The 24,556-nt window shown below is 37.1% G+C and overlaps 1 protein-coding gene across 1 annotated transcript in view; it reads left to right on the forward strand.

Annotated features, from left to right (window-relative positions):
- The window catches only part of LRBA (LPS-responsive vesicle trafficking, beach and anchor containing), a 785,611-nt gene that overhangs the window by 717,729 nt on the left and 43,326 nt on the right, over positions 1-24,556 (forward strand). Inside the window, exons 49-52 of the mRNA XM_011956584.1 lie at positions 6,395-6,484; positions 10,915-11,092; positions 17,080-17,142; positions 23,668-23,823. Coding sequence (XP_011811974.1) covers positions 6,395-6,484; positions 10,915-11,092; positions 17,080-17,142; positions 23,668-23,823 — 487 coding nt within the window. The remainder of the gene's footprint in view (positions 1-6,394; positions 6,485-10,914; positions 11,093-17,079; positions 17,143-23,667; positions 23,824-24,556) is intronic.

The raw sequence follows: 24,556 nt of genomic DNA on the forward strand, positions 1-24,556 counted from the left end.
GTTAAGTCTTCAAGAATGACGAGGAAAAAAACCACGCAGAGAAAAGGAATAGAAAATATAAACAAGAGCTTAAAGGCAATATGATGCTGATTACGTGTCATATTATAGAGTTATGAAATGGACAGTGGTTGGGGCTAGATTACTATTAATCTTAATGATGAGTAGTTGATAACATTTGCTGAGTGCTTACTTAACCCTAGCCAAGCACTGTGTTAAGTCTTTAATATATATGCTGTAATAATATCACACACTTACTGATAGCTTAGTATGTGCCGTGAACTATTCTAAGTGCTGTATATTATCTCATTTAATCCTCACAACCCAATAAAATACTGACAGTTATTATCACAATTTTTTGAAGAGGAAATTAAGGCACAGAAGGTTAAGTACCTTGCCCAAAATCACTGTTCTAATATGTGATAGTGGTAAGATTTGAACTGAGGCTGTCTGATTCCAGTATCTGCATACTTAATCCTATGCGTGGTGCTACCCAGGATAAGGATTTGGAATGGAAGGCTTTGAGTCATGTAATCAAATTTGCAACTTAAGGATTGAGCATCTCCTTACAAGTCTGAGTATATTCAGCACCTTTGAAGAAATATGAAGGCTGCCAGATAGTGCTTATATTTTGGGTCAATGTAAGATATTTTTATTCTCTGTATAGTCTTGCATTAGAAGTTAAAAAAAAAAATTGCTTAAAGGCAGAAACATTCTCTTATTTTTCAATGAATCTATCTAGGACATTGTCTAGATTGACCTCACTTTAAGATAACCTAGAGCCAAATGTCTTCATAATTATTGAAGGTGGCTGATGGATATGTAGGGATTCATTATCCTATTCCATAATGAAAAATTTTACATAACTGAATGTCTAAAAAGTGATCACCTGGGACCAAAACTCTCTAGGTGAAGGAGAGTTCATTAAAAACAGTTGAGGCATTTGGTAATGTTTGTTAAGCTACCCTATTACCAACCCACCTTCCTGGACCTTACAGGGTTTAAGGGTGCTTGTACATTTCCTGTTATTTCACACCTCATTTATACCTTTACATTTTTTATTGCTCTATACAGAGGACTGAATAGACAAGTGAAGATAAGGCAATAAACATAATCACTTGAGGGACTTTTTCAAATAATACATATTACCCCAGGATTTCTCACTTGACCTTAAGAATTACTACTATAGTGAGACAATGGAGTGTTGTCATATCCTCCAGTATGCTGGAGCTGAAGAAGTGAGAATTACTGCCTTTAGTGACATCTTTCAGAGCTTCCCTGAGAGACTCATTTGGTTTCTTTGTAATAGCAAATACCAGCCTTTACTTAAACTCCTTATCCTCCCCTTCAACCTCAGTCAGCCCTCATCAAGAAGTGTGCTCATCACTCAAGCTTGGTTTTGTCCCCAGTCCAACCACAGATGAGTCGTAATGGTTCCTGGCTGGCTTGCTGTATAACAGGCACTCAGTAAATTTTTGTGTGTGTAAATACTGTGGGCAAGGTACTGTTCTACCTGTTGCACATATATGGTATTCAGACCCTTATAGCAGGGGTCCCCGACCACTGAGCCACAGCCTGTTAGGAACCAGGCTGCATAGCAGGAGGTGAGTGGTGGGCAAGCATTACTGCCTGAGGTCTGCCTCCTGTCACATCAGCCACAGCATTAGATTGTCATAGGAACACAAACCCTATTGTGAACTGCACATGTGAGGGATCTGGGTTGCATGCTCCCTGAGAATCGAATGCCTGGTCATCTCAGGTAAAACAATTTCATCTCCAAACTGTATCCACCCCCCTCCCCAACCAGGTCCTTGAAAAAAATTGTCTTCCATGAAACCAGTCCCTGGTGCCAAAAAGTTTGGGGACCACTGCCTTACAGTATAGTTGTAATAACAGACATAAATAACATTACAGGGAATTCTGAATCAAGTATATACTGTAATGAGCAGTATGAACAGGTGTAATATTATTTAATAAGATTAGGGAAACTTGGTAGAACTCAAGCAGGGTTTTCTAGAGAGGGGTAGAACTTAGAAAACTGAAGATAAGGGTGACCATTCTACGACGGGCAGTGGCATGGTAGAAATTGTAAGGCAGAGATGGCTTATATTTGTAGAAGAAAACCAGCTTCACTGAAAAGGAACACTGGTATAAGGTGTAATAGATAGGATGAGAGAATAAAAGTTAGGGAGGTAGGAAAACCTGCAATGCCTGGCGTTATCTTTTAAGTACTTGGAATCACTTGAAGACATTTGATCAGAGAAATATTGCATAAAGGCAAATTTAGGAACACTCAGTTCTGCAGGATATGCTGAAGGCAGAAACTGAATAGAGGGGGGAAACCAGCAAAGAGACTATTATAATAATCGATACTTGAAATTATAAGGGGCCCGGATTCAGAAAGGAGTGATGAATGTGATAAACTTTGAAGTGATTGGGCTTAGTGACTTATATGTGAAACAGGTAAAATTTTTAAAATATTGACAAGATTCTGAGCTTAAAAAAATCAGAAGAATCTAATTCTTGACTGAGGAATGCTAAAATAAAAAATGGTATTTTAAGATTTTAGATGTGTTAAGACGTACACGTGCTTACACACAAGGTGGCCAGGGCAAACTTCATGGGAGTGGGCAATCCTCTGGGCATAGGATTGGAAACCTTTCAGATAGAGGTAGAGATTGAAGCCCAGTAGAAAAAAAATTCCAAGAAAGCAAGCTTAAGTTGAGTGAATCATAGTGCTAAAAGAGAACTTACAGTAATAAATTCATTTATGGATGACAAAGAAGTCAGCAAAAGACAGAGATTAAAGGAGTAGACTACAGAGCCAGTCTAAGCATTAAGCCATTGAAGCCACAGAAGGGAGAAGCTCTGTAAATTGCTTCAGAGATTAAGATGAATGAAAAATGGCAAATGAAGTTTAAAAACATGGAGGAGAATCTGGAATTGTCAGTTGATGATATAGAGTGTGACTATAAAGTTTTGAGATCATGGTCATTACCTTACAACCTTATTCTATAATTTTCACACTTGAAAAAGTCCTTTCTGTTGCATTTTTAATATCGAGAACTCAAAGGTTAGTCAAGAAGTAAAGCATTTGTGTCTGAGAATTCCACAGCCTTTTCAGATTCCTTCAAGATTTGGAAAGAAACTTTATTATTATTTAACCTGTGTGAGAGAATATAGCTTTTTTTCTGTCATTGAGATAGAATAATCAGACCACTATATTATGTGACTTGAAAAAGCCTTTTCCTCAGAGTTTTCAGTAATGTGCCAGTTGTATAAAAATTTTAAGACTAAAGTGTTAGTTAAAAAGAGGAGATTGATATTTTTGAAAGTTGTCTCATCATCCATAACCTTTCATCTCAAAACATTGTTAAGTGGAAAACACTGTATGTAATATTAAGGTCAGTTATATAAAATTTGTATCTATAATAAAGATGTATATGCTATAATGTCATTCATAGCTTCTCCATTGTAGTTGGCATTACTGCCCATTCTCTCTTCACAACCCTCATCCCATGGCTTCCATGCCACTCTATGCTGCTTTTCCTCCCACCCACCTTCTGACCGCCCTCTCTCTGTCTTCTTCATTACTTCCTCATTTATACCCTAAATATATATGCTTCTTGAGGTTCAGCTCTAGGTGCTTTTGTGTCTGGGTCTCATGTATTTTCCTCCTAGGGCTTAATGAGTATAGTTTCAGACTGTGCTCCGGGGCCCTAAGGAATTCTCAGAGTTATCTCAGAAGCTGCTGAGGAGGCTTGTTAGGGATGGTTTCACCCCTGTAAAGTTGAATAACCCTATCTTCATGTATTGAGGTTTCATGTAATATTTCATTTCAAAAAGGAGGTCATTTCTGCTGCTTAAAAACATACATACATATACAAGAGAGAAAGATAAACATTAACTTAAATTTCTCTTTTGTATGAATGACACCAAAATCAATACCTCTCTTCTCTCACCTCAGAGCCATTCTTAGGCTTTCTTTTACACATTGGACATATTGACCTAGATAAATGGTTATCACTATCACTTTGGATTCCATGTGTCTGACATTAAATCTACTGTCTTTCTCCTGCCAAACTTGTTTTCCCTAGCAGAATCTCCTGTACTCCTATTTCTGCTCATTGCTTTAGTATTCTCTGAAATGTGCAAGTGGTTTTTTGTTTTTTTGTTTTTAAGAAAAGGAATTAGCTTTGTATTTTCTTCATGGCTCAAAGTCATCAGTCCCTAAGACCTATTGATTTTTCCTTAGCTGGTTCACATATTCATCTCTTTCTTACTATTACCATAGCTTCCATAAGGATCCAGGTGTATAATTTCTCATGTTTTGGACTGCTCTTAGAACCTTCAAAGAAATCTCTCTGTCTCTAGGCTCTTAGCCCTGTGTTATATTTTGAAATCCAGAGCCAGATTTCAGTTTTCTTAAATAATGTATTTCTCATTCTCTTCCTACATCAACTCCAGAAGCATTTCTTTCTTCTTTATTTTAGCTGTGTTAAGTAGGGAACACACCAACTCCCACATGAAATAATAATACAGTACAGCATTTTATTTAGTGCTTTGTATGTGCTGGGGACTGTGCTAAGCATTTTATATGCATTATCTTATTTCATTTTCCAAACAATTATATGAACTAGCTATTGTTACTATTTCTTTATAGATGGGAAATGGAGATAAGCTAATTGCCCAAAGTCAAACAGCAGATAAGTGTCAGAGTCAGGATTAGCACTGTGAGCCATCTGACATGATAGGCTAAGTACTGAAGCAATAAGTTCTTTGCCACCTCCCCTCCCCTTTTAATCAGGGAGGCATGTGGGCTGCCGGGCAGGAACCACAGAAGGCAACTGTTAAGGAGGCCAGTCTTTCTTGTACGGTGCATTCTTGTTCAGGCTGCACTCTTGCCCAGGCTGGAGTGCAGTGGTGCAATGATAGCTCACTGCAGCCTCGAACTCCTGGCTTCAAGCTATTCTCCTACTTCAGCCTCCTAAGTATCTGGTACTTGAGGCACACACCAGCACACCCAGCCAATTTACTTTTTGTAGAGACAGGGTCTTACTGTGTAGGCTGTTCTTGAACTCCTGGCCTCCAGCGATCCTCCTGTCTTGGTTTGGGATTACAAATGTGAGCCACCCTGCCCATCCTTACCAGCTGTTCTTCAAAAAGACTTAAAGTTGTCATGCATAAACTAAGTCCATAAGTTCATATATCATTAAATAGCAGTGTTGCTACCTCCTTCTTTATGACTACCTTTAGCCTTCAGGTTGCCATTTTATGATCTTTTTCTCAAGCTTATTCTTGATGTTTAATCATAAATTAATTTCACTCTATCAAAAAAATTTGAGATGATGTTCTGAAAATGATCCTAGTCCCTACCTCACTTCCTTTTGGCTCCAATTCTTATTCTTATTAATTTGAGGATTTTCTTCATCCTTTTAGCCTGGGAGTTAAGAATACTGACTGCTGTGGGAGTGTCGAAGTAGCCTTTATCTATCCTTACTTCCTTCTCTCCCCTCACCCATCATGTAGCATTTATTCATGCAGCCAATTTAGGGATCTAACAGTGAAGAAGATACATAAACTCCTGCTTTCATGGCTTTTGTATTTTACTGGGAAGAAACAGATATAAACAAGTAAACAAAATGCTTACAGATGTGATAGCACCTGGCATTTAGCAGTTTCCCATGATGGGTGGTTGGTGATGGAAATGGGCATCTGTGTGCTATATGTGCACCAAGAGCCATAGCAGGAGAGTGCCTTGCAAAAGCACATATCTTTCTGAAAGAGCACACATACACATGTTCCTCATGTTTAGTTACTTCCTGGGTTAACCATCTCATGCTTAGATGCAACATATGGCTTTTACTTTGTTATTTAGTTATCTAACTTCAAAGAGACTGTCAACAATAATGCTCTTCCTATGGCAAAATTAATATAGCATCAAGCCAGTTTCACAGGTGCTATGTTTCTTTTTTCCTCCTTTTTACTCCCCAGGATGAAATGGGACCTAGAATCAAAGAAGCAATCGTTTTTCTCTATACCTGTAAAAGATTAGCTTTTCATCATTGGGGATGATGCAAGCAGGAAAACCAAATGCAAGAAAACAGAGATGAAGCCCAAAAGGACAATTTCTGATTGTAATAGCTGGTTTCTGTTTCATATCACTGAACAAGATGAGAAAGTTTTGCAGAGTTTTATAGGAACAGCTTCCACGGTTCTAAACGATGACCTCACCCTCAATGCCCCTGCCAGGTGGTTAGCCCCACTGTGAAAACACAGGTTGATTTTCAACATGAAACAAGCCAGAGTATGGAATGATATTTTCAGGTGACAGTTGGGGTTCTATTGCCTGTAATTAGCACCTCTTAACCCTCAGACTTGCCCCTGCCCTTTTCAGGCTATTGAAGCTCAAATCCGAAGTTTTGGACAGACTCCTTCTCAACTACTCATAGAGCCCCATCCTCCCAGAGGGTCTGCCATGCAAGTGGTAAGTGCTATTTTTACTCTCCTCATTTCTTGCCTCTCCTTCAGATCATGCTTGATATTCATAACAGTCTTTCATGATGCTTGAGTTTCTCCATCACATGTGGGTTTGTTTTTTTATACAATATTTGTTAACCTGCTAACAAGCAGCAGATGTTATTGCATTGTCTCCTGGAGTCTTTGAGAAGGTAAATGTTGCTCCAGTGTATTTCATCAGTTGGTGTCTTGTGTTATAAAATTGAAAGGTCCATAATTGTCATGAATCCTCCCTGTAGGATAAAGGACTCCAGACATAGGGTTGATGACTTTTCTGGTTTGATCCTCTGAGTTTCTAGATTAGTTTTGCTGTTGTGTTTATTCTTTACATTCCAATATATTTTTCAGTTTGGGAATTTTAAAACAAATTCTCATACATAAGATACTATTACTGAAGGTCAGGGACCACATTGGGGGGAAAATGATGGTTTGGTATAACAAACCACCAAAAACTTAGTGGCTTAGAACAATAATGCATTTTATTTCTCATGATTCTGAGGGTTAGATGAAAATCGTTTCCGCTCTTTTCACCTCAGCTCACTCACACACTTCTGGGGGGTGGGCTGAAGTAGCCAGCTTCTCTTTCCATGTGGCCTTTCATCCTTAAGGAAGCTAGACCAGGCCACTCCCATGGTAGGGGCAGTCCCATGAGAATGGAGACAGAAGCGGCCAGACTTCTTGAGGCTTGCTTTTGAACTTACACATCATTTATGCCACATTTTATTGGTCAAAGCAAGTCAAAAGTCAGCCCAGAATCATGGGTAGGGAAATAGACTTGAGCTACAAAATAATGTGGGCATTTTACCTTTATAGTTCCTGAAATTTTAGGGGGAAAATTCTTCAATGAGAAAAAAAAAAAAAGGCACAGTAACAAATTGAAGTGCATGATTAACATAATTTTTAAGGAATAGACTACTGATATTGTTTTTCAATTGTCCGTCATAAAAAGAAGTTGCTCTTTGCTGTTTTGAATTAAGAATAGAGACTACAAAGTCTGTTCCTGTAAATATAATGAACAATTTTATAAAGTCAGATTCCATGTTGTGGCATAGAGATAGCAGAATTTTGATAAATACTGGGAAGGAAAGAGTAGCAGTGAAGAAAGTAAGAAATAGAGAGGAAGCCCTGCTACCTCTGGCTTTTTTTTCTTGTTTTTTTCCTTTCTCTTTCCACATCACCTTCTTCTGTGTCTTTTTTCCCTCAGTGCTCTTTGTCATTTTCCTTCTTTTTCCAAGACTTTTTGTCCTTTTTTATCTAGCAATATGAATTGGCCATCATAAGCTATACACATTTTAAAAATTGTTTGCATCACTCTTTCCCCTACATGTTTTTAAATCAGTAAAATCAGATTTAGATGAACATAAAAAGTGATTTTAGTGGGCAGAAGACTACACAGAGAGTGAACATTTAGCAAGTACAATGGAAGATAGTGCCATAAAAATAGTAAGAATGATTTATGTTTGTGTTTGGAATTAGCTTTAGTAATAGCTTGCCATTGAGACTGAGGCTGCGTTGGTGCTGGCAAATGGAAGCACCTCCCCTGCTCCATTGACTTTCTGCTGGGGTCACTGCCCAGCCGTCCTCCATGCAGAGGCTGATTGGCTCGTACAGGCAGAGCAGCTTTGCTATCCCGAGGGTGAGAAGTCTGGGAAGGCTCATGCTTATGTAAGGATGGGAAACCGTCTTTTCTATTACCTTTATCCTCTGAACTGAATACCCGAACTCCTCTTCAGACTTGTACAAATTGTGTTTTTTGCTTGGTGCATATTGTGCATGGGGAAAAAAGGCATTTTAAAAAGAAAACAGAGTTGTCGATAAACATATACTTAATCTGGAAAAACTGATGAAATCTGGCTAGCAATTTCCTGCTTGTACCCCAGCCTTGGCTCACAGAGGTACCCAGTGTTAAAAGAAGTTTTGTTTCTCTTATCCCTATTTTACCAGTTACTCTGCTCATCTGCAGCTGCTGCCATCATTGCAGAGTAGCCCAGTAGGGTGGGGTGTGCTTTTCTTATTTCTGGTGCTTCTCATTCATACTTTTTAGCCAAGGATATGATGAAACGCCCAAGAGAGTTTCCTGCTACTTGCCGGCATCAGGAGCTGTAGTCAGGATGGGGTGTGCAGGAGCAGACTAGAGGGACAGATAGTTGTGTGAAGGCAGTGGACAGTTTTGGACAGTTTTGTCTGCAGCTTGCTGTGGAAAGTGGCTTGTCCTTGCCGTGCAGCTTAGAGTTGGCCCACCAGAGTCACTATGTAAACAAGACATTCTTCCTCCACATGAGGTTTTTTTCGTGTTTTTTAAGGGCATAAACATTGGAATTATTCAATTTCAGCCTAATAATATTTACAGTATGAACTGTTAAGCTCAGAAATATGTATGTACTTCCTTTCAGTGAGCCTTTATGATTATGTTGTACTCTGATTTTCTCTGAGTTTATAAATTATTTAAAAACTACATAATTGAAAAATAAGACTTGGTACTTGGAAATGATGTTCATTTTCTTTTCCCAGGACTTCTTTAAAATTAGCTTATGGGATATTTTCCTTCATGTTGCTCCTTGTTTCACATTTTTACCTAATTTTACAGAATTCCTTAAAAACCATATAAAAGGTTCTTTGTGTGACAGAAACTAGTGATACTATGGTTTTAAAAATCAAAGGCCACATGTTTATTAATTGTTTTTAGTAATATTCAGATGGGCTCCCCCATCAACCATCAATGCACCCCACCACACACACACACACACACACACACACACACACACACACACACGAATAGAGCAGAAATTAAAGCCATCTCGTGCTGCGTTAAGTGCATGAGCCATAATATACACCAGGTGTAGTAATTAGCAGGCACACGAAGGCTGCCTATTTGTCTGGTTTTGCTGCTGTTGCTGTATCCCCTTGTGTTTTCACACCATCAGATAGTTGGATTTAATTGAGGCCACATCAGATGAGGCATTACTGACACCTTTAATTGAATGAGCATCCAGGGAGGATTAACTCATAATATTGATTGGCTTTTAGCCACTTGCTCAGAAGGGTGTCCGGGTAGCTTATTAGTTGCCTTTATTTACACCTTTATGCAAAGAGTGCAAATAGGAATTCTTAGTGCAATATGTTTTTCTAAGTACTCTTAATAACTTTTTTAAAAGGACTGATAATAAAAATGCAAATGTATTTAATTTTTTATTACCAGTTCTGAATAAATATGTGTTAAATATATGTGCCTCCACATTTACATATACCTGGTGTTTTGAAATATGGCAGAAGGAAAGCAGCCAGAAGCATTTCATCAAAGTGTTTCAATTCTGAATGATACTAATCAGCTATTAGAAAACAGACATGGTAGGAGAGAATTGCTGAAAATGTACAGTGCAATTACTGTATGATAGCACACCACCACAAAGTATAAATAAAGCCAATAAATCAGAGCAGTGTTATATATGTCTTGGATTATGACATACAGGTTGTAAGAATGTTCCAGATCCTTAGTAGTCTTCAAGATTTATTTGGTTGCTGGTTATTAGAACAGACAGTGTTTCATTTAACATTTTCAATTACTCTCTGTTTTTCAAAGGAGAAATCAAAAAAGTCTTGAGCTTTAGTTTTGTTTGTTTTTTAACCAACAGGGAAGAGGAACACCTGGGTATTTCTCTTTATTCCTAGCTACAGCAGAAAGCAGTAGCATTTGCATTACAATAGGCAGTGTTTGTGATTTGGTATACTATATAAATATATTGTTTTTGTAAGTACATTTAATTATGCATTGCTTTCAAACACCTTTATAATTAAGTTTGTATATTATGTTCATAAGTTATTTCTCTACTGTAATAATATATGCATGGAGTCTAACTATTGTTTATAAATGTATTTGTTTTCATTATCTCTTTATAGTTGTCAAAATCTTCCTGCTAACTCAACACAACTTTTGATGATCTTTGGAAATTACCTTGCCTTGCTTTTATGCCTGTTGTCCATTCTTACTGTTTTTTTAGTGCTAAAGATCATTATGTGACACATGATAGCAACCAGAATGCTTTAATGCAATCCCCAGCACTTTGCCTATGTAGAATCTAAATCAAATCATTCTTTTAGTTTTTCATGGCAGTGGGGAGGGAAAGGGAGCTCATAAAATTTATAAATTTTAAAGTGTTTCTGTTAATGTATTCTGCTTCAATCCCCCAAAATTCCAACTAATGACATACATGAATAACAGTCAGCTCATGACTGCTATTTCTACAAGCCTTTCTGCTCACTGTGCTTCCACTTACAACTTGTGTTAATGTGGTCTTCCTCTTCTTTCCTGCACCCCCTCTCTTTCTTGTCTTTCTTTGTCTTTTCCTTCTTGTATATTTGGGTCTTGTCATGCCCACTCAACAGTATCTCCTCCTGCAGAGTCCATTGATGTTCACAGACAAAGCCCAGCAGGATGTTATCATGGTCCTCAAGTTTCCCTCCAACTCCCCTGTTACTCACGTGGCAGCCAACACCCAGCCTGGTTTGGCAACTCCTGCTGTGATCACAGTTACTGCTAACAGGTTATTTGCCGTGAACAAATGGCACAACCTTCCTGGTAAGTAAAGAAATACCATTATAAGGCATGGTAACTGCTGAACGTTGTATAATACCCACTTAAATATATCATATCTCAACATTTAAGCTTTTAATTTTCAAGCATTAGTCTGAATCAAATTGTTTCATAGTTTGAAAGGCTTAAAAAAGCCCACGTGAGGCATATAATACAAATGTTAAAAACATAAACTATTTTTTAGCTTCTGGTGGTTTTATCTTTATCCTTGGAGATAAATATTGTTTCTGATATAATATTTTAATATAATGATATTCTAATTGTGTCCATAAACAGTATATATTCATTTATCAAATATTTCTCTTTTTTATTCATTCATTTTACTCAATAAACACTTGAGTGTTTACAAATTTTTGTTTGTTTTTAGAGACAAGGCCATGCTCTGTCACTCAGGCTGGAGTGCAGTGGTGTGATCATAGCTCACTGTAGCCTTGAACTCCTGGGCACAAGCGATCCTCCTGCCTCAGCCTCCTGATTAGCTAGGACTACAGGCACGTAGCACCATGCCTGGCTAATTTTTTTTAACTTTTGATAGAGATGGGCTCGCTCTGTTGCTCAGGCTGGTCTTGAACTCCTGGCCTCAAGCAGTCCTCCTGCCTCAGCCTCTTAAAGTGTTGGGATTACAGGCATGAGCCACTATCTCGGCCTCTTAAAGTGTTGGGATTACAGGCATGAGCCACTATGTCCAGCCACAGTAAACACTTATGATTGTCTATTATGTGCCAGAAACTGTATCTTTTTGTGCTTGGCATAGTAGTATTGCTAGTATTTGTTGAGGATAATAGAAAAAAAACAAAAAACAAAAAAAAACAAAGAACACTTACATAGCCAAAAGACTGCATATCTGTAAGTACCTTCTGTTCTTCCATTAAATGCTCAACACAGTCATGCTCAACTGAAATAACCATTAGAATCATAAACAGTGCAGATGTAAAGAGGCATGAAAGTTTATCTACTCCAGCCATGTTTTGCCAGTGAGGACACTGAGCCCAGGGAGCTCGCCTTAGTCTGCATCAAATATGCTCAGTCAGTGGCAGAGTTTGAGCCCTGGTTTTCTCACTCAGATTTTATGACCACTCCTCTGTAATGTATTCTCTCTCATTAGAGCATGAAAGTTGGGACCTGGATTTAGCACTGTTCTTTTTGGCCACCAGTTAGAATTTTTTTTTTTAAGAAGAAAGAAAATCTTTTAAAGTTCTGGAGATTATAGACTTTTTCCCCAAGCCGTTGTTTTAGGTAGGCAAATTTAAGATACATTTTAATAGTTCATGAAATTGTCATTAAATCTCTAAAGTGTACATAAAGCACTGCTCGTTAGAATACCTGAAATGGTTGCAAAAATACAAGTTCTTGAACAAGGACCTCGTGCCAAATTAAATGCAGCACCTTTCACAAGGGAACAGAATTGACATTCAAACAAAAACTTGGTACATTGACTAAGCTCAATAAGGTATACCTACCACAAAGAATCCGTAGTTGGTATTAGAATTGATTAAATATAGCCATTTTCCTGGGTATATTGAAAATGAAACAATGAAAATAAATGCCAATATTTGACTACAAAATAGATTTCCGAAAAGGTAGAGACAGTAAAAATGGAGGCAGATATTTAATGTCTCTATTATTATGTCCTTTTATTCTTTTTTCTTTAAGTGAACTTCTCTTACAGAAGTAAATATTTATGAAAATAACATACTTATACTTTGGGACTAAATATTACAATTTATTTAAGAAACATGATTTTTTGGTTTCTCTAAACACTCTTTTTAGAAGAAAAATGTGCTGGTGATATGTTCTGTCAAATACACTAGAGGATTTACCTACTCTGTGCAGTTACCCTTAGAGGTTTGCACCAGCGTGTGTGACTTCAGGGCCACCACTGATGGTGCTTATCCTGAGTGGTTGTTTGTGGCAGCCCTGAGAGCTTCTTCAATTTAAACAGAGTGACATCACATGTGAGGAGGGGCAAACCTTTCAACTGCTGGAAAGCCCTGACTGTACTCTGCCCCCATCTTTACTTTAGCCTAGGAAGAGCTGGCTCAATGGGAACTGAGCTGGCTCAACCACAGGGCTTCTTGGTTTCCAGCTGATTTCAAGTTTTAGCACTGATAACCCTAAGCATTTAAGACCCTAAGCATTGATGACTAAGCTTCTGGCTTCCACCTTTCCAGCAAGCTGGTGTCCCTCACTAACAAGCTTGCTTCCCTTAATACCTAGTAGTCAGGTATTATCTTCCTCACTTCCAATTTTTCTATAAATAAATATGTAAAGTGATTTAGGGGTAGAGTCCCACTGCTGGAGTACCACTTAGGATGCAGCCAGCTGTTCCCCCAGAAGCTCACCTTTCTGTAAGATAGCTAGGGGCATTGCAACGTTCTGCAGAATCTTGCCTATATTTCTGCTCAGTGAGCTTTCATTGTGTCTGTAACTGTGTCGTTAGAGATGTTTGTCTTCACTCTTTCCATATATACTGCCTTTACGATATGACACAGTAACTCTTCAACAGAAAAATACAAAAAATGATAACATATGAGAATACACCACAGGCAGTTATCTTTCTAGAATGTGATCTCCAATTTGAGCTGCATCTACAACTAAGAATAGTAAGCATTTATTGTATTAAGTCTGTGCTTCATTTTAGGTATGTTTACATAAATCCAACCTTTCATTCTATCTCTTTCTACCTTTACCTGTCACTATGCCTTGATTTAAAACAAACATCAAAAATCCCTGACAGTTTTTCTTTGGTAAATATCAAATTCATATTACTATATATATATATATATATTTTTTTTTTTTAATTTTAGGTTCCGTTTCTTTTCTGAGGATCTGTGATTTCCATAGCTCATTCATTAGACAGCTGGTTCCCCTCAGTTCTTTGAGTAGTGTCTGATTTAGAAAATAATTTTTAACCTCCCTTCTCATTCAGAGGACCTTGAAAACCTCCAAAAAAGAGGACAACACCAGCAAATGTTTATAGAGCATTTTGTAGTTTCTAAGATTTTCCTTCTTCTTAAAAAAAAATTCTAACTGGTGGCCAAAAAGAACAGTGCTGAATCCAGGTCCCAACTTTCCTGCTCTAATGAGAGAGAACACATTACAGAGGAGTGGTCATAAAATCTGAGTGAGAAAACCAGGGCTCAAACTCTGCCACTGACTGAGCATATTTGATGCAGACTAAGGCGAGCTCCCTGGGCTCAGTGTCCTCACTGGCAAAACATGGCTGGAGTAGATAAACTTTCATGCTTCTTCAAGTAGTATTTTAATCATTGTATGTATATTAACTCAATCTCCTTAACAACCTGAGGATGTAGGTTCTGTACTTAGGTTGAAACCATATGAAATTGCATTTTTTTTTTTTTTTTTTTGAGACGGAGTCTCGCTCTGTCGCCTGGGCTGGAGTGCGGAGTGCAGTGGCGGGATCTCAGCTCACTGCAAGCTCCGCCTCCCGGGGTTATGCCATTCTCCTGCCTCAGCCTCCGAGTAGCTGGGACTACAGGCGCCCACCACCTCGCCCGGCTAGTTTTTTGTATTTTTTAGTAGAGACGGGGTTTCACCGTGTTAGCCAGGATGGTCTCGATCTCCTGACCTCGTGATCCGCCCATCTCGGCCTCCCAAAGTGCTGGGATTACAGGCTTGAGCCGCCGCGCCCGGCCTTGAAATTGCATTTTTTATTAGGTCAAAACAGTCAGGTATTGGCAATTTCATATGGTTCAATCTAACCCATCTAACCTATTTTATAGATCAGGAAATTGAAACATAGAGATTACATAACTTGACCAAAGTCGTACAGCCAGTCAGTGGCAGAAGTGGGGTTTGAGGAATGACCAAACCGCCTTAAACCCATTTCACTGACAGTTTGGTTTTAATGTTTCTAAGATCTCAGATTATCAGAGAAGTAGAGAAAATTTTAAAGGTATTACTTTTGATAGACACTGGTATTGCTGGAAGTAAGTGGCACTATTGGGTAGACCAGAGGCTGTGGTGCATTTTTCCTGGTCCTCCCTGGTGAGTATCCTGTGATTTCTTTGCCAACATAGCCAGTAATCAGCAAAGACAAATACCTTTTGGGTTTTTTGTTTTTTTTTTTTAAGAGTCATTGTGGTTTCTTTTCTTCAGCTACTTTAGTTTCTTATACATACTGTAATTTCTAGTGCCAATACTGTACTTAGGTATTTTATCAGTATTAATGACCTTCCAAACATTCTTAAAAAGTTGGTATTTACTAACTGGAGAAACTATAACAGAGTAAGTTTAAAATAATCTAATGAACTTATTGAAATGTACCCCATACTTATTTTCAGCCCCTCCAAGACAGACAGATTTCCTAAAATCTGATGGTAAGACAGGAATAATACAGGGTAATCACAGGAGAATAGAAGATTTCAGGCAGCAGTTTCTTGACTATCAAAAGGAAACTGTTGAAATAGCTGCAGAAGCTAGGAGGTGAGAAGACCCTGAAAAACCAGGGTGCAGGACAAGCTGGCTGAGACTGTCTGGACCCAACATAGTGCTGAATTTGATCTAGGTTTCACATAGGACCTCATTATATGCTCATTAACATACAAATCACACACGCACCAGTGCCATGACAGTTCCAGGGCACTCATATTTGGTGTAAAAATGGATGGCACCACAGTTCTGAGAAATCGCCACCTTTCTCCGGGAATCTTCATGAACATTCCACCCCTTGGTTAAAGAAACCCATAAAGACAGGAACCCCAATGCTCCTTGTCCACGGCTCTCTTGTGAGAACACCCACACTCCCCTTTTGAGTGTGTACTTTTTGCTTTGCAATAAATCTCCATACTTCACTATTTTCTGACTTGTCCTTGAGTTTCTTCTCACCACAGTGTCAAGAACCTAGTCACCAGTCAGGGTTGAGGTCCCACTGGTGTTTGGGGACCTCCCTTAACCCACCGGTATCAATGGCATTAAGCAGAGCTCTAATACCAACCAAGCAATAATGTGAATGCTTGTGGGTCTATAAAAAGTAGATACTGCGCAGGGCAAATGGCTGAGTCGTTTGGGGAAAATAGTTTGGAAAAGGGCCCAGAATTTAACTATCAGAACTATGAAGCTGAAAAGATTATCTATTCTGAACCCCGTTTTAGGGTTTGTGATTTGCACAAGGTTGCATCAGGTAGTTCCTGATTCCTAATATACTTCCTCTCTACCGAAAGTCCTTCTCCCTTTCGCAGGGAAACAGCCTGCAAAACCTCTCTTCAATTATAACATAAATACGGCTGAATCTTTAAAACCATTTTGAGAATTGAACAAAGTATTCTTAGGATAGATTGATTTTTGTTATTCATCTCCTTCTCAGAGTATTTTTAAATTGAAACCATGGAAATATTAAATATTAATAAAATTTCTTTTTAAACCCTCAATCCAATCTTTAAGAAAATATTTCAGCCAAATGCATTTAACTAAAACATTTATCTGCGGATAGCTTTCTTTATTTTTATTCAAACTTTCAATTGATTGATTTTAAGTGATGGATGAAACACTAAATGTTCCCTGACTTAGAGCTTTCCCTTTCTCCATCATAAATTGACATTTTTGTGGATCCTTTGTGCTGCAGCATTCAAAACTGCCTTTTTAAGAAATAACAAAAAAATAGTATTTGCTACAGTCAGCAGATGGTTGTCACATTTTGTTTTCAGTGCGCTTTACCACTTAATTTTGTTTTGTTGCAGCATCAGAGGTTGCCAGTCAAGCATCTGCTATAGCTTATGGCCTAGGACTGGAGCCACTGCTGATGGCACATGTTCAGAGCGGCACTAATCTAAAATAAATGTTTAATAAGCTAGCCACAAAAGCACCTGGATTTTTGTTCTTTAAATTTCACAAAACTGCATGAAAGATTTAGAGGTTGGAAACAATTCTACATAAGGTTTGACTTATGCATTTTTATGTAGTTTAGTATATAAAAAATAATGCCTTTTTTCTTTATCTTTTGTGAATTCCAGCTCATCAAGGTGCTGTACAAGACCAGCCATACCAGCTGCCAGTGGAAATCGATCCTCTCATAGGTCTGTCACTTCCTTCTCTCTTTGCGATTCATTAAGCTCTGTATGGTGGCCCTGAAGTGTAGATTACAGTTGTTTTTCACTTGCTGGTTGCTGGGAATGGAATTTTCCTGATAAACCATTTGCATGCAAATTGGAATGCAATGAGCTGTGGCTATGCTGGTATTTCATCAACTCCCCCTCGTTGGTTTGCCTAATTTGAACAGGCCTAGGACGCGTGTCACTGAAAATTAATATGGATGCTGTAATAATGTGTGATTGAGAATGCGCATGAAGTACTGTCAGGATAATATTGGATCTTTTCATCACTCAGACTTGTTGATGAGCAGGAGCGAGGCACGTTATGATGAATTGGTGCCCCGGTAATGTGATGGAGCTCCTTTGCTGGGAAAATTTTCATAATAACAGTGGGGTTCTTAGCAGCACTGTGTTATGAAAAATAAAACTGTAGTGCCAGGGTTTCATCATTAAAGGAGATCAATCCTTTCTTCCTAGACCCTCTGTTCAGTCTGAGGGGATTAATGTGCAATTGCAGAGCAGTTTCAAAGTGGAAATATATTGCCCAGCCAATGGTAGTGTTAAGATATTTGTATTCATTTTCCTAGGGTCCTACAGCCCAATAAATTGCCATTGGAGGTTAAATTTGTTCAGGGGAGAAAAAAATAGGGAGGCGACCAGAAAGAGCCATTGGGATGAAATGAGCATCTGCAGCAGATGACTTAGAATATTTAATTGCTATTATGCTTTTTGAGTAGATTAGTTGAAATCTCTAGTTTAGTATTTTTCATCCTTACGTGTGGGGATTTCAAATGTGGCATCACTAAGAATGTTAAGCCTCGATTTTGAAGATGTTATTTAATAACTTTTAGAATAAAAACTTACTTGCCTACCTGTGGGGTAATGCTATCAGCATAGATATTTGGCTTGTAATTTTGTCAAATTTTCTAGGCACAAATAAATTTGTTAGAATTTTAATGTTTTTAAAGAAAGCATATGAATGAGCAGGTTTATTATTTTGAAATCCAAGATGTTCCCTATATATAGTTACGATTTTTGTCTTTAAAAGCCATTGTTTCAATGGAGAGCTAAATGGCTACCATTAGCAGATAGACTATCAGGATGAATAAAAATAACCTTAAGCTCTAAACCAATTCATTTATCATTTCCCCAAGTACAAACAGAAATCTAATATGTAATTATCTATATGAAGGATAAATACCACTCTGGTTCTTAAATCTTGTTTTGTTTTGAGTAGATATGATTTGCCATATATTAAAAAAACTAAAATGCTCACTTGGGTAGTTTAAAAGTCAGGAAAATAATAAAGCCCATTTGCTGAGTCATTTAAAGCATTATTTCTGAATTTTTAGAACCATCATTTTCTTTGCACCTTGACAATGAATATCCTACGCTATCAATTCTAATTAAATGAATTCAGCAATTGTTGTAACCCTGTAGGGTAAGCATGGGTAAACTTTTTCAGTAAAGGGCCAGATAGTAAATATTTTAGGTTGAGTCCCACTAATCTACAAATCCCAAGCCCCAAATACTCCAAAGTCTGAAACTTTTTTAAGACCAACATGACACCACAAGTGGAAAATTCCACACCTGACCTTATGTGACAGGTCACATTCAAAACACAGTCCAAACTTTATGTCAGGCACAAAATTATTTAAAATATTATATAAAATTATCTTCAGGCCATATATATATATCTCATATATATCTATATATATTATATATCTCATATATATCTATATATATTATATATAGATATCATATATATAATATATATATCAGGTTCATATGAAACACAAATTAATTTTGTGTTTAGACTTGCCTGTCATCCCCAAGATATCTCAATATATGAAAATATTCCAAAATCTGAAAAAAAAAATCTGAAATCTAAAACACTTCTGGTCCCAAGCGTTTTAGATAAGGGAAACTCAAGCTGTTCTTAACTCTACCAGTATAGCACAAAAGCCACCATAAATAAAACACAAATGAATGAACATAGCTCTTTTCTAATAAAACTACATATACAAAACCAGTCATGGGCAGGATTCAGCCTCTGGCCCCAGTTTTGCTGTCCCTGCCCTAGATCAATGGTCAACAGACTTTACACTTCTACCTGCTGAAAGAATTCTTTAACACCATGTATCCTCCAAAATCAATGTGCAAAAATCACAAGCATTCTTATACACCAGTAACAGACAAACAGAGAGGCAAATCATGAGTGAACTCCCATTCACAATTGCTTCAAAGAGAATAAAATACCTAGGAATCCAACTTACCAGGGATGTGAAGGATCTCTTCAAGGAGAACTACAAACCACTGCTCAATGAAATAAAAGAGGACACAAACAAATGGAAGAACATTCCATGTTCATGGATAGGAAGAATCAATATCATGAAAATGGCCATACTGCCCAAGGTAATTTATAGATTCAATGCCATCCCCATCAAGCTACCAATGACTTTCTTCACAGAATTGGAAAAAACTACTTTAAAGTTCATATGAAACCAAAAAAGAGCCCGCGTTGCCAAGACAATCCTAAGCTAAAAGAACAAAGCTGGAGACATCATGCTACCTGACTTCAAACTATACTACAAGGCTACTGTAACCAAAACTGCATGGCACTGGTACCAAAACAGAGATATAGACCAATGGAACAGAACAGAGCCCTCAGAAATAATACCACACATCTATAACTGTCTGATCTTTGACAAACCTGACAAAAACAAGAAATGGATTCCCTATTTAATAAATGGTGTTGGGAAAACTGGCTAGCCATATGTAGAAAGCTGAAACTGGATCCCTTCCTTACACCTTGTACAAAAATTAATTCAGTTCAAGATGGATTAAAGACTGAAATGTTAGACTTAAAACTATAAAAACCCTAGAAGAAAACCTAGGCAATACCATTCAGGACATAGGTATGGGCAAGGACTCCATGTCTAAAACATCAAAAGCAACAGTATCAGAAGCCAAAACTGACAAATGGGATCTAATAAAACTAAAGAGCTTCTGCACAGCAAAAGAAACTACCATCAGCGTGAACAGGCAACCTACAGAATGGGAGAAAATTTTTGCAATCTACTCATCTGACAAAGGGCTAATATCCAGAATCTACAAAGAACTCAAATAAATTTACAAGAAAAAACCCCATCAAAAAGTGAGTGAAGGATATGAACAGACACTTCTCAAAAGAAGACATTTATGCAGCCATCAGAGACATGAAAAAATGCTCATCATCACTGGCCATCAGAGAAATGCAAATCAAAACCACAATGAGATACCATCTCACACCAGTTAGAATGGCGATCATTAAAAAGTCAGGAAACAACAGGTGCTGGAGAGGATGTGGAGAAATAGGAACATTTTTACACTGTTGGTGGGAGTGTAAATTAGTTCAACCATTGTGGAAGACAGTGTGGCGATTCCTCAAGGATCTAGAACTAGAAATACCATTTGACCCAGCGATCCCATTACTTGGTATATACCCAAAGGATTATAAATCATGCTACAATAAAGACACATGAATTGATACTCAGTAAATAAGATTTTATAATGTTATAAGTAAACAAAATTTTAATATGTACAGTAGAATCTAAATATCAGAGTGAATTGATACTCAGTATTTTCTGTTTCTAAAAAATACATTGAAAACCCATTAACATATGGAAATTTCACATTGTTACTTTTTTATCTTGAATTTTATGTTTTCATTTTACTTCCCCCACATAATTTTATGTTAACTTTAAAAAAATTGATTACCCCATTTTGCTTTTCAACCATAAAAATGTGTTTGCAAAATTAAGCATATATATTCAATTTAAATTTTAAAATTTCTTATGACCATAAGGCTCACTTTTAAAATAAACTTATCTGTATCAAGTGATTATTACAAATATTAATGTATTATAATTATATTATTATAAAGTTTAATAAATGTTTATTTACATAAAATGAACATTTATTGAAAATTCATCATCATCAGGTCTATCTTGTTTTTATAACTGGAACGTCTGAGCAGTGTTACTCACTTAAGAAAATAGACGGGAAAGAGCTTTGTTTCAACTGTACCACTCAAATCTTTGAACTCTTTCTGCATTAGTGGCAATTCATATAGTGATCTATCACTAAGAGTTATTTTTATGGTTTATTATTATCTATAATTTTAACAGTCTATCTTTAAAACTTATTTTTAATGATCTACCAATTGGCAGCATGATTGGATCCTCATTCCATTTTATTGAAAGTAGTAAATTGGAAACCACCTGACTTGCAGAATGATTTGATACTTACACATTCACTTTTCAGCATTATCTCAGTATTTTGAATTGTCCCTTTATTGGGGACAAAAAATTAAACTCGGGGGTACAGCACATAGTGAGATTCTGTGTGGAAGGGAAATATGTCTTTATTTTATCTAGTAGAAGGGCATGAGAAAGAAGAGGTAAGAAAGGAAAACTCATAGGAGAGTTCTCAGGCAAATCAATTTCAAGCAGTAGAATATATTAAAGTTGAGGAATTAGAAACTTACTGGTTTTAACTTCTGAACCTGTGTATCCCTTAGGAAGTGTTATACCTCCAGGGGTATGCATATCCTAGTTTGAAGACTGCTTATCTAGATAAATATACCTTAGCTGGATGGGGGACTTGGCAGGGTTAAATTACAAGTAAGCACTTGCTTAGAAAATAGTTCATGTGTGTGCTGAGGGGGCATCAGCCTTTGGGGCATCAGCCTTTGCCCATGGGTACTTTGTAGTCACTCAATTCAAAATTATGTACATGCCCAAATCTATTGAGGTCCTCCCAAGAGATCACCTCAATCCCCCAAGAAAGTTCAGCAAAAGTTTATATCATAGGAACAAAAGTCATATAAATACTGACAAGAATAAACATGTTTACAGCTCTCATGTGGAATAAAGTACTGCAGTAACCAGTGCAGAAAGTACCACATACCTTGTTTTAATTGCTAGGTTTCTTGGAATTAAAAAAAAAAAATTGTGTCATAAAACTTCATTGCAATGGGATACCTGATTGCAGTTGGTGGACACTGTCTCTCTGTAATAACACTGATATCTATAAAAGCTTTTGTCATCTGCCAGCAACTTCCCTTTGTTAGGAGAGGGAAACAATGATTCCCAACTAGGATTCTGCCCTTTTTACTACTGCTGTCGCTTTCTAGCCCATTAATCCTCCAAAAGCATATGAAGTCTCCATTATCAAACAGTTATCCAATAATCTTAAATGGTTGTGTCCACAGACATTAGCAGAATTTCTGCAGTGTTGCACATGCATGTGTACATGTGTGCCGTTTTGTGTGTGCCATGAGGGCAGCAGATCCATCAGTCCTCTGTGTCCCCAGTGGTTCCCAGCACAGCACTGGGGAGAGTATTTTGAACACTTTTTTTTCTTCTATTTTACTTTCTGAGCTTTCTATTAAACTACCCACATTAACATAGTTATTACACACAATGAATAGAATATAAATATTTTTCTATGTTTGATTTTTCAAAAAAATGAAAATTATGGTGAAAAGCTTAATAATCAGATGCAGAAGTTTGTTCTGATTTCTGGTACAATCAAATTTCTTTAGCAGCATAAGAATCCTTATTTGTACTGGAGAGATGATGGTAAAATAACCCTTAGATCACTAGAAACAAAGGTTTCTATTTGGTTGGCCTCAATGCCAAAAAAGGCATCTCAGTGAAGATTCCGTTTCTGATAATGGCACACTCGATGGTATATTTCTGGACGATTATTACTCTTCCCATGTGCTCGGTGTTGCTCTATGTCTGACCTTTTTCTTTGTGACAAACCCCATCTCAGTTGCTCTGTAGCACTTTGAAAACACACTGCCATGGCTGTCTTGTTTTATTGCTTAAATAAGGAGTAAGAAAGTGGCAGTCTGCTGTGCTTTGACTTTTTAAATTACAGGAATCTTTAATAAACAGTCATTCTACCCTTTCCTTACATGCAAGTGCAGTTGTAAACAGGGGAAATGGGAGTTCCCATCTAGTCAAATTAAAGACCTGTTAAAGCCAAAGTAGTACAAGATGCTACAATATTTCAAATATATGACATTTAAATCCTAATATCTCTTCCTTGTGACAAAATGTTAAAAGTAATAGATTGTCACAACATGAACCATTCTCATGACAATAAGTGTAATGAGATTGTCAGGAACACAAACCTAACTGTGATGCAATCTGGAGATTGTAATATAGTTTGGTTCTGCCCAAGAGCTAGAAAGCATATTCTGTGAATTGTGTTCTATTTTTAAATTGTAGTATGTTATTCTCTCTTTCCTCTAAGCAAAACTTTTTAACTGAGATATTGAATTTAGCTACCCACATTTTTCCAGCAATTGGATATGTTTTCCACTTGGTTTTTCAATTATTATACTTAAAATTAAGGATCAAGTACTCTTATCTGGGAATGTGTCTCCTCTTCTCCCTCACTATAGGATTTCTTTGCCCATGTGGGTTTAATAGTTGTTTTTCCTCCCTATTCTTACAGCCAGCAATACAGGAATGCACAGGAGGCAAATCACTGACCTTTTAGACCAAAGTATTCAAGTGCATTCCCAGTGCTTTGTCATCACTTCAGACAACCGCTATATTCTCGTCTGTGGCTTCTGGGATAAGAGTTTCAGAGTCTATTCTACAGACACAGGTAATTTTCATTTTATCAGTGAACTAAAGTTTACTATAAGTAGCACTGAGAGGCTTATAATGCATTCTCATCTGCTTCCTTCCAAAAATTACAAAATCCTAAAATTTACAAAATAAGGAAAAGAGGGCATTGTTTTCCCTCTTCAAATAATAATCTACTATATATAGTCCACTATTAAATTTGCTTCAGCCTGTTTGTAAGAGACAGTGTTTTATAGTAGGTTTGTGACCCAAGTTCATGGTTACAGAATAAATGATTCATTTTGAAGGCAAATCCTGGTATGTAAATACCATGCATGAGTGTATGCATAATCTTATGGCAGGTGCACATACATGGAAGTGTATTTCTCACTTTTGTATTATTTAAAGGATTTTCTTTTTCTTACTTGAAAGACTCATTAAGTCTAACTCTTGGCAGTAGATATCTTGCCTCCACCCAATTCTGGATAGAATCTTGCTGAAATCTACACCGTCATGAAGAAAAGTAGCTGACTATTGATTTTATGTGTGACAGGAGCTCTTGTTAAAATATAAAAATTTTAAGTCTATATATTCATTTACATGCATCTCCCTAAGGGACAAACCAAGCTGAGCTCAGTGTTACTACAGGAGATGTGGCTGAGTAAATGTCTATAAATGTTTGCATATAAGAAACTGAGAAACATAGAGAAATTTAATGGTATCCCTTAAAATATTTTATAAATTGTTAGAGGATGAAATAAAGTTATAGTAAA

This window comes from Colobus angolensis, unplaced genomic scaffold (assembly GCF_000951035.1).
Source record: "Colobus angolensis palliatus isolate OR3802 unplaced genomic scaffold, Cang.pa_1.0 Scaffold111, whole genome shotgun sequence".
Lineage (NCBI taxonomy): Eukaryota > Metazoa > Chordata > Mammalia > Primates > Cercopithecidae > Colobus > Colobus angolensis.